Consider the following 11,337-nt stretch of genomic DNA (forward strand, 5'->3'; position numbering starts at 1 on the left):
AAGTCCTGCTCTAAAAAATAAGTCCGGGGGCACCTGGGTGGCTCAGTCCGTTGCTTAACTGACTCGATTTTAGCTCAGGTCATGATGTCAGGAGTTGGTGGATAGAGGCCTGCCTCCAGCTCTGTGCTGAAATCTCAGAGCCTGCTTGGAATTCTCTCTGACCTCTCTCTCTGCCCCTCCTCCCACTTGCGCTCTCAAAATAAATAAATAAATTTAAAAAAATAATAAGGTAAAAAAGAAATAAGTTCGTTCCTTTTCCCCAACAATTTTATGCATGAAAGAAATCCACACAATTGCGAATAGTAGGTGCCAGTTTACTTATATACCTAACTGAACTCAAGAAATGCCAAGGAAAAGTCATTTTTCAATTTTATTAACTGGTATATTTGCCCTATGATTAACAATTCATACTGAAATCAAATCAGTTAGAAAGGGAGCTATAAAATAGTGTACTGGGTATGGTATGAGTATTAGAATTTTCCCCTCACATTTGTGGATTGGATTGTTCAAAGCTCTTTGCTGATCATTTTTAACTAAACCAGAACAAAAGAGATGGAGGTGGGGGTGGGGAGGGAGGAGAAGGCAGATAATAACTCGAGCATGAAATATGTGGAACTAATCTGTTACTCAAGGGAAACTGGCTTTCACTCGTGTTTCTTTTGTTTAGGGTGGACAAGTCATCTCACCTTCTAGGGCTTCAGTTTTCCATTGGTAGATTGAGAGGTTAAGAGATATGAGTTACCATCTCACTACTTTCCCCTTCTTCCAGTCTTCCCCAGTTGATTGACAAATTCTTTGCCCTTTCATCCCGCCCCTGCGCCTGCGCGAAAGAAGCGCCCTTCATTTAGCCTCTCTGCGCACGCGCCATTTTAAATCTTTTTTCTCCCCCTCCTAACTCCCCCTCCATCTGAGAGAGGCAGGACTTCCTGTCCCTGGTAGAGCCACTGCCGGAAGTGACTGAAGGCAAATCGGCGTTCGCCGAGCCTGGGAGAGTTTAGGGTGGCTGTGCTAGTTGCTGCTGTAGGCTTGCAAGATGCCAGGTCTGGCGGCCGCAAGCCCTGCCCCGGCTGAGTCACAGGAGAAGAAGCCTCTGAAGCCCTGCTGCGCCTGTCCGGAGACCAAGAAGGCGCGCGATGCTTGGTCAGTGCGCAAATGGGGAGGGAACGGCGGGCAGGCCCCATGCGCTGCCTTCCGGTACCTCCGTGCCCTGCCCGGCCTTGGGCTTTCACTGGTCCGAGCTTTGCCGTGCTGCAGTTTTGAGAGTTAGAGGACCCAGTACTCTGTCTGTTGACTGAGCCCGTAGCCCAGCCCCGAAAGATGGATGAAAGGTTAGGAGAGAGGTCAGATCGAACCGGGCTAGCTTCGCACACTCACTCATAGGGTTTTTGAGCATCTGTTTCTGTGTCAAGCACTGCCCTAGGTCTACTAAAGACGTAAAGATGCTACTTGATTTAAAGAAGCTTATAGGTAGTGGAGATACTAATGATTGCTATTACCACGTGGTATGTATGGGCTGTGATGGAAGATTTGGCAAGACAAAAGAGTAAAATTTTCTGGTAAAATTTTGGCATAGTGGGACCCGGTACATTTCTTAAAGTACTGAAGAGTTCCCCTTACCTCCCCCCTATCCCCCCACTCCCGGGTAGGTGAATGAAAAATCAGACAGTCTGACATAGGTGACAGTATTCAGGATAGCACATCTGAATTCCTGTCAACCCACAAAAGGTTTTGTTTGTTCTCATTCTATACAACCTCTGTTGTGGAACAAATCTCATTAGGGGGAATGCTCAGAAAATGTGAATTGTAAACCTCTCCCTCTTTTTTGCCCTCACATAAAATAATCATAAGTGGCATAATGGAGTTAAGAGTTATAGGAAAGCAGTCCTTTTTATTAATACTCAGTACTTTTCAAATAATACTGTGAAGGGAGAATTGAAAGACTACAATCTGATACTGAAATTGCTTTCATAGTTAACAGTAAGTGCTTATTGAATCTAAAGCTAGTAATGTGTCATGACTAAGAACTTGGAATCCAGAGTCAAGGTTTGAATCTGGTCCACCGACTTTGCGACTTTGAGTAAATTATTTAACACACCTGCCTCCTATGTCTAAAATGGGCCTAATAAAAGTGTGTCTGCCTCTAGGATTCCTGTAAGGTTTAATGATACAGGTCTTATACAGTATTGAAAAAATGATCAGGGAATACTAGCTGTTATCTTCACCAAACATTCATATTCATTGCGCAATTGAAGGATATATAGGATTTGGATCTCTAAAGAAGGAGAACCTATCCTTCAAATTGCTTTTGCATTAATTGTCTCAGACCACTATGCCAAAATATCTATAGTCAGGAGTCAATTTTTTCTTGTAATTAAATTTGACTTAACTTGATCTTTGCTAAAATTACATTTTCAGGCCCTAGAAATAAAAAGCTGTGTGATCCTAGATTTTACTTAGTGTAAAAAGTTCTTTGATCATTGTGAGGGAGGCTCATCAGGCTGCTTGCTGTTGCCTGCCAGATCTTGCCGTTTATGTTGTTGGGTGTATTATGATTAGAAGGAGATTTATTTAGGTCTATTTGAATGTAGAGCAGAATAAAAGATTTAATTCCTCTGTGATAGGCAAAAAATTCAATTCCTCTCTCTGTCCTTCATTTAACTTAAGTATTGTATTCAGGGGCGCCTGAGTGGCTCGGTTGGTTAAGCTTTGCTGTGATCTGAGGTTGGTGGGTTTGCCCCGCTTGGAGCTCTGTACTAACAGCTCAGAGCCTGGAGCCTGCTTCCAATTCTGTCTGCCTCCCTCTCTGCTCCTCTCCCGTTCATGCTCTGTCTCTCAAAAATGAATAAACATTAAAAAAATTTTTTAAAAAAAATTTTTTTAACGTTTATTTATTTTTGAGACAGAGAGAGACAGAGCATGAACAGGGGAGGGCCAGAGAGAGAGACACAGAATCTGAAACAGGCTCCAGGCTCTGAGCTGTCAGCACAGAGTCCGATGCGGGGCTCGAACTCACGGACCGTGGGATCATGACCTGAGCCGAAGTCGGCCGCTTAACCGACTGAGCCACCCAGGCGCCCCTAAAAAAATTTTTTTAACATAAGTATTGTATTCAGATGATCAATTTCATTAGAGAACTGTATTGTTCCTTTGATATGAACTAGAGGCAATATTTGATATGTATAATTATTTCTTTAACTCCAACTACATTCCATCAGATCCATGTTCTGCCTCATTCCCCGTCACTGTCATGCATATTTACTATTAATGTACTAATGCCTACTTTGTTAGATAACAAGTACATTTTGTTTTATAGCATCATTGAGAAAGGAGAAGAGCACTGTGGACACCTAATTGAGGCCCACAAGGAATGCATGAGAGCCCTAGGATTTAAGATATGAAATGGTGAGCATGATACTTTCTGATTGGGAAGATAATACATAGGGTTATTGCTTCAAATTTGTGCTTTATAGATTTAGCAGTCACCAGAGAACATTCTATTCAAAAGGTAATTCACCTGGATGCTTAAGTATACTTAAAAAATAATTTTCAGTTTCTAATGTAGGGAGTAAATGATGCTAATAAGTTGAGAATCATTCAGTGGATTTAAGGAGGGGAGAATGTATCTTTCAAAAAGGGGCTTGATAAAAGCCTTTAGAGTTATGTTAGAGTCAGAAGGAATAATGGTTTTGGAAGTTCAAAATATTCAGTTGTCTGACTTAAAGGAACTAAAAGGAAAATATTCTTCATTCCTTGTTTCTGATGTGGGTCTTTTAAATAGGGAGTAGGCAGTACATGGAAGCATTGCTTTCTGCAAAAGAAAAATAGAATTATTGCTATTTCTTTTGTACCATGCTTCTAATAATACTAAAACCTCAGACCCTTTTTTAAAAGAACTTTGAATCCAAATTTTAATGCTGAAAGGGACTTTAAGTTATGTGTATACAGCAGTACCACAGATAAATGATCTTTTGTTTGGAACTCTTTCTTCAGATAGCAACTTAACCCGTTCCTAGTTCTCTGTCCCATAGTCTCCTTATTAGAGATGCTTTCACTCAACACTCCCATCTGAAATAACATCCCTTCCCCATCACTCTGTCCCAGCACTATCCAGTAGAACTTGCTGTGATAATGAAAATATTCTGTACCTTCACTCTCCACTCTGGTAGCCACTAGCCCTGTGTGGCTACTGAGCCCTTAAAATGTGGTAGTAAAACTGAAGAACTGAATTTTTAGTTTTATTTAATTTTAATTTTAATAGCCACATAGGGCTAGTGGCTACTCTTAACATCACTGCCTGCATATTAGGTATGTATTTATTATCTGCATTGTTTTACTGCAACTACAATGTAAGCTCTGAGAAGAATTTTCTGCTTGGGGTGCCTGGGTGGCTCCGTCAGTTGAGCATCTGACTCTTGACTTTGGCTTAGGTCATGATCTCACAGTTTATGAGATGGAGCCCTGAGTCCTGCTCTATGGGGAACAACTCAGAACATGTTTGGGATTCTCTCTCTCCCTCTCTCTGCCCTTCCTCTGCTTGCTCATTCTCTCTCTGTCTCTCTCAAAATAAATCAATAAACATTTTTTAAAACATGGGTACTAAGGAGGGCATTTGTTGTCATGAGCACTGGCTATTGTATGTAAGTGATAAAGCACTGAATTCTCCTGAAACCAGTATTGCACTGTATGTTAACTAAAATTTAAATTAAAAAATAAATAAATAAAAAATTTCAGAACATACTGGTTTTCTAATAGAAAAAAAAAAAAGAATTTTCTGCTTTACTCACTGTCATATTCCCAGGACCTATAATTTTGCCTGTCACATAGTAGGTGCTCAACAGAGGAATATTAATTAAATGAATAAATAAATGAGGAACTAAGGCCTATAGATATGGAATGACTTCCAAGGTAAGTTGCAGGATCAGATCTGCAACCTCTTGTCTCCAGGCAGATTCCCTCTGCTTTTTGCCCACCCCTTCCACTGCCCAACATCCATATCACACTGCCAGTTTTAACTTAATAATAGCTCAGAGATAATGTCAAAGTCACATACTAATATAACAGTAATAGCCTGGTTTCTTTCTCTTTCACCTCTCTACTGCCTCTTTAGAATTTCATACATAGCTAGTCTTACTCATTGAGCTGTAAAAAAAGGACAGATAAGGAACCTGTTCCAAGCTGATAAGAAGTATCACTATGTAGTAGAAAATAGTCTAGGCTGAAAGTCCTGAGGCTTAATTTTGATTGTCTAGCTTAGCATGTATTTTGCTTCAGCTACATTTAACATTCATCAATACATTAAACCTCTGTGGATTTCACTTTTTTAATTTATAAAAAGACCCATAACATATTTTGTGATTTTTATATTTAGTATGGTATATCTACTCTGTGTGTACATGACATACTTAAGTGGCTTTTAGATTACATGGTTATTTAAAGAAATTCCATAGTGAATCATTTTGTAAAATAAGTAAGTTTGGGTGTGTGTGTTGGGGGGAGGGTGTGTTCTTTAAAAGTATAATTATACCTATTGATTATTTTTAAAGACCTGGAATCTCAACATTTGTACACGGTTTCCTTGTTTATATTCTTACTCTTTTCCTAAGCAGTTGTATAAAGTGTTGGTGTTAATGCCAAGCCTGTCTTGATAAAAAGGGTGATTTTTAAAAATGCTAATTTTAGGAGCATCAGAAGCATCTCTTGGACTTCATGTCTACCACAAAAGTGCTACAACTGTTGTCATAATTAGCACAAATTCACAAGGACTAGAAAATATCATAGTTCTCTTTATATTATTGGGACAAAGTGAGAGGGATACCTGTGTACTTCATTTGTGTGTAAAAGAAAATGCAAGAGCTTTGGACTTAGAAAACCTGATGTTTAACTGATTGTGTGGTCTTGGGCAAGTCCTTAACTTTCTTAACCTTAGTTTACTTCAAAGAGTCATTGTGATGATTAAATGACAAGTGTACAAATAGGATTTGTAAACTATCAAATAGAAGCCAGAACGGAATAGCCCATATGTTGGGAGTTGTGGATAGCAGACATCCAATTGAGGTCTGTTGGTTATATGACCTGATTATGTGTTTTTGAATCCCAATTATGGCAAGAACAATCTGAATCCATGTAGGGCCTCTGTTAGAATTCAGATGTCATGTTTTCATTTTCAGCATACTACTGCTTTTGGAAGAGGAACAGGTGTTTGGATCTGCTTTGGTCCCAGGTATCCTATTTCCCCAACCCCCATTGGGAAATGGACAAAAAGTGAAGTCAAAAAAAGACTTGCCCAAGTTAAGAATGGGTAGCTGGTGGAATTAAAACTAGAGTCTAGGTCTTTTATGTTCTCCAAAGCATGGATGCTTTACACTTCATTCCTTGCACTTAATGAGGTCTGGTTACCAGCCTACTCATTTTTAGGACTGCACATAGTCTTGATCTTCAATCCTAAAACTTTATTATGAATGCAAATTAGAAAGACCTGTTGCTGAAATGTGTAGGTATATATAACGCAATAACCAGGTCATTGGCTGTAAAATCCAACACTACTGTCTACATTGTTATAAGATAAACCGAACTAAAATGATATCTCTTAGACTATTAGACCACATTTTTCTGATGATAGCTTCAAAGGAAAAATATTTTTGCAAACCTAGATCTTCCCAATAATGATCATGAAAGTTCCTTACTTCAAAAACCTTTGTAGATTTTAATGTTATATCCTAAATAAGACAGGTCTTAATTGTACCTTGAATTTAGTAGATTGGGAGTTAATATAAATGTGGGCTACATTCAGCCAGAGGTGCACTTTGTAATCACCTGAGGACTGTTTTCCAAAATTCACAAGCCCTGGGCCCTGATCTCCTGTTGACTCAAACTTCTAGATAATTTTCAGGTGGACCCTTCTTAAAGAACCATTGGCTTAAGCTGAAGAAGTAGCAGGGATATTGCTAAGTATAAACTATCTAAAGATTTAATAGTAGCAAAGGCAGTGACTTGAAAACTGCTCTTAAGGAAAAATAAGTGGGTGATGGTGGTGATTCTAAACACTTTCTTTTATCTTAGGACTATTTCTTTTACTGAAAGAAAAACTAGAGGAACCTAGAACCTACTTAGAAATGTTAAAGAAGAACATTAACAGCTAGTGTCTGTTTTTCTGCCTTTAGGAGTCAGAAGGAACCTTGAGAACCCAGTTTGGGTGCTAAAATCATTGAAAGAAATGAAAGGACTAGCACCAGGCAGTGGGGATACTCAGTATTTACTATTTAACAGAACTTAATAGTTGGTTAAAGTATGCTTAAAATATGCTGATTTCATATACACACATACAACTGATTATGTATGAAAATATGGTTCCAACAAAATCCAGCAAAAGTGTCTTTCCTTGCTATTTAAACATTTATTTATTCAATAGATATTTATTGTTTAATACCTAGAAAATGCCAGCATGAGAAAGGTCTCTTCTGTCAAGGACTTTACACCCAGATATATAACCAAGAGGTTGACATCCAGAAGCTTTCAGGAGTAGCCCCTCCTGAGATATAGTTAGTGGCAAAAGAGGTAACAGTGCTGTGGACTGCTGTCTCTTACAATGTTGAGTGGCTTCATTTTTGGTTATCTTTCCTGCTCAAACCCTTCCTTAAGTGTATTCTTCCTTTTAGCCTTTTAGAAAACAGGTTAGATGTTTGTGTTGTTGATCAGGCTTATCTTTTCTAAACCACATACTGGGAATAATAATAGCTAGATGAAGGAAACACTTTCATTGGACTTGAAGAATTGGCTAGCCCAGATTACTTTTTGAAGCATTGTTCTCTCTGCCTTCTGGGATAGGGACTGGGGGTGAGGGTGGGTGAGAACTGTTTGGAGAGAAGCATGGTAGTGATTGACTTAGACCAGCAACCCTATCCTCTCCTACTCTCCCTTTCTGATTTCTAAGTGGATTCAAAACATTACCCTTATTTTGCCCTGGGGATAAAGTGAGTAACTTTCCACAGGAAGCACCTTGTATACAGAACTGACCTTTTGCCATCCACTTCGTGGATCTTTGCCAAACATACTTGAATCAGCAACGAAGGGTTTGCAAAGTCTCTTCTCTTGAATATCTGTAAAAATACACTGCTCTGGACTTTTTGGGATGATATTTTTGAGTAAATAAATAAATATGTATAGTTCTTACTTTAACAGACTTCTAAAGATGAAAAAGTGTATTGGATTGAACAGTTTCAGTGAGGCTTTTTAGGCAAAACTAGAACTTAAGACTCTGTGTCTTTTATTTCATGACTGGTTTAGAATTATTGTGGCAATTGGTTAATAGTACTTGGCTGAGGCATTCATTTCTACTTGTCTTAGTTCCCTAATTCCATAGATCTGGCATGATGTTTAAAATCTAATTTTCTAATGTAATTTTTTTTTGTAGGTGGTTTACTCTGTGAATGAATAATTCCTGAAGAATGAAGAAGATTCAATAATTTTGAGAATTTGTGGAACTTTGATAAATGGAAAAAGTATTTATAACTTATTTTTAGAAAAAGGAAATTATCTCTGGTCAGAAATCTTCAAGTGTGTCTTTTTGTGTTCCTCACGTCCTCACATGGCATTTATTTTTCTTAAAGGATATAGTATAAAAAAACATCCTGTAATATTAATTTCTTATGTTCTTGTGTCATTCTGGGAACTCTAGATTTTAGTTGTAATGAGAAAGCAGATCCTGATCTCATTCAGTGAAACCTCCAAAATGAGGTGCATAGAAGTAAGGAAATAACCCTTTACCAATTCAGAATGAGTACGGTACCCATATCATCTCATTCAACATTTTGTTTTTTATTTTTAACTTACTTAAAGGCAAGAACTGGACAAGCCTTCAATCTTAGTATTTTAGATCATTATTATTATTCTTTACTAGTCTGTCTTTTGGGAAAGTTACTTGCTTAGATTTTGGACCACATTAGGATTCCTTGGCTCAGAAGATCTCAACTGTTTGGCATAATTAATCTGTAGATGTCTAGTTACATTTTAAGATAGACTAGGGGATCATAGTTTAATGCCTACTGGCCAGACAGTTGTCTCTTATTGATTAAAAGCTCGCCCAGGTCAGAGGCTTGACTAGAACAAATAAGTCATCAGTGAAATTAGCTCAGTGCTCTGCTATAATAATGCCTGGGATAGAACATGGAGTTTGGTTTGCTTGCTATAGCAACCCTGTGGTTCTAGAAGCTGCTTATGGGCTAATGAAGAAATTGGCCATATTCTGCCTATTAGTAAGTTGAGTTTCATATTTCAACAACAAAAGATACTAAAGAACATAAGAGAATATGTAGTGTTCGTATGTCATTCTATGATGGGAAAATTGCCTCTTTTATAAAGGAGCTGAATTAAGGTATTCTTTAGGATTCCTTCTAGTTAATTAAGCATGGCTTTGAAGTATGACAGACTTAGGTTCAACAACTGGCTGTGTCATCTCAAGCAGGTCACAACCTCTTTGGATCTGTTTCTCTCATCTGAAAGAAAAAAAGGGGCGTCTGGGTGGCTCAGTCAGTTAAGCATCTTCTTGGTTTCAGCTCAGGTCACCATCTCATGGTTCGTGAGATTGAGCCTTGCGTCAGCCTCTGCACTGACATCGCAGAACCTGCTTGGGATTCCCTCTCTCCTCTCTCTCTGCCCCTCCCCCACTCATGTGCTCTTGCTCTCAAAATAAATAAACTTAAAAAAGTGTAGTAATAATGTGCAAGATTGTGAGCACTAATTAAAATGGTGTATATAAAGCATTTGGCACAGTAGCATTTAGTGTTATTAACATTCTCTCATTTTTTGATTCTCTACTCATGTTTTCACCTGACGATTTGGATATAATACTTTTAGTAAGTCCTTCATAGCTTTCAGAGCATTCTGCTAGGTGGAAAATAGAATCTTGGACTCCTAAGATAAAAATCAGCTTCCATCCAACACCAGTCCTTGGCAGATGGTCATCCAGATTCTGCTTGAATATGTCCTGAACTACAAAAAGGGAGAAAATACAGACTTACCATCCAGTGTTAATTTTTGCTGTATGCTCTTCCAGGCTTTTCCTAGGCATTTACACATTTTTTAAAATAAAAAAATTCGGTCATTTTTCTATGCTATTTACTTTTAATAAAATCATAATATTAGTTTCTTTTTCTCCTTGATAATTTTACCAGCCTGTAATATAGTCCTAAAATATGATTTGTATTGGCTATGTACGAATCCATTCTGAGTTTAGAATAATTTAACCAATTCCCTATTGTTTGTGCATTCATTTATTAAACAAATGTTTTGTAGAATGCTTGCTAAATGTCCAATAGCATTCACGAAATTGAGCATCAGTGTTGAACAGGACCTAAACCTGATGCCTAAATTATTTGTTTTGTTTGTTTTTTCTTTTGTATTTTGTTTCATTGGTTGGTTTTAATGGAAACATGTAAGGAAGAAAAGAAGAAATCACCTGAAATCCCACTAGTCTACAATAGGACTGTTTTTTAGTGACCTTGCCTTTCATCTCTTTCTGCATGTATATACTTTTACTTTTTTTTTTTTTTTTTTGGCTGCTCCATAATATCATGCATTGGAAGTTTCCATAGGGAATCCTTTACAAATCCTTAAGCAATCACTTAGCTAAGGATAGACCAGAGGCTACACGTGTTATCGTTTTGGATGAGTACTGCCTGCCCGATCTCTAGAAAGGTTATACCCATTTGCACCTTTGTATCTGAGGGTGCCCATTTCCCTAAGTTCTTAGCAAGGCTAATTTTTTCAGCTTTTGCCAGTTTGATATGCTCACACGATATGTAAAGGAACTAAAGCACTTCTTGACATCTGCCACAGTTAGAAATCCATCTCACAAGACCTTCTGCCCATCCTTCCCTAATGCTTAAGCCTTCCCAAAGATTATGCACAGCATTTTGGTACTAATAAAAGTAAGAGATGTTACCACAGTAATTTGAAAAATTAAGCACTTCACTTCCTAATAGGTGACCACAACATTCTGACATACATCTTTGCTAAGCTCCTGCTATTCACAGTAATTCCCAAACTCTTAATACAGACACAGTCACACCATTCTTTCTAATCATTTCTTTTTTTCTAACCTTAACATTTGACTGGAAGGTTGATGAGAATGGGACTATGACCCTAAGCAGGGCTTACCTTAGGATAACTATACCTTTCATTGGTGTGAGGTAAGGCTGTTGGAAAAACCACAATCCCAATTTTACAAGTGAGTGAGGTACTCAGTTTAAGGAAATTGCTGTGGTCAAACAGCTGGCGACCTGGGATGAGTCTTGGTGAGTAGAGGTCAAGCCCAATGTTCTCTCCTGTACCAACTAATAC

At 38.1% G+C, this 11,337-nt stretch overlaps 1 protein-coding gene across 1 annotated transcript; it reads left to right on the forward strand.

The window, feature by feature from the left end:
* Positions 1-944: 944 nt before the first annotated feature.
* On the forward strand, positions 945-8,639 carry LOC115523671 (cytochrome c oxidase copper chaperone). Its single transcript, XM_030329861.1, has 3 exons — positions 945-1,140; positions 3,314-3,402; positions 8,411-8,639. The coding sequence occupies exons 1-2, from the start codon at positions 1,034-1,036 to the stop codon at positions 3,396-3,398; spliced, it is 192 nt and encodes a 63-aa protein (XP_030185721.1). The 5' UTR covers positions 945-1,033; the 3' UTR covers positions 3,399-3,402; positions 8,411-8,639.
* The last annotated feature ends 2,698 nt before the right edge of the window (positions 8,640-11,337 follow it).

Source organism: Lynx canadensis, chromosome C2 (genome assembly GCF_007474595.2).
Source record: "Lynx canadensis isolate LIC74 chromosome C2, mLynCan4.pri.v2, whole genome shotgun sequence".
NCBI lineage: Eukaryota > Metazoa > Chordata > Mammalia > Carnivora > Felidae > Lynx > Lynx canadensis.

Excerpts from the sequence above, each read along its gene's own strand:
- LOC115523671 (XM_030329861.1), top strand. The coding sequence starts at position 1,034 with ATGCCAGGTCTGGCGGCCGCAAGCCCTGCCCCGGCTGAGTCACAGGAG. Across the intron at positions 1,141-3,313 it reads AAGAAGGCGCGCGATGCTTG|CATCATTGAGAAAGGAGAAG; the intron begins GTCAGTGCGCAA and ends TTTGTTTTATAG.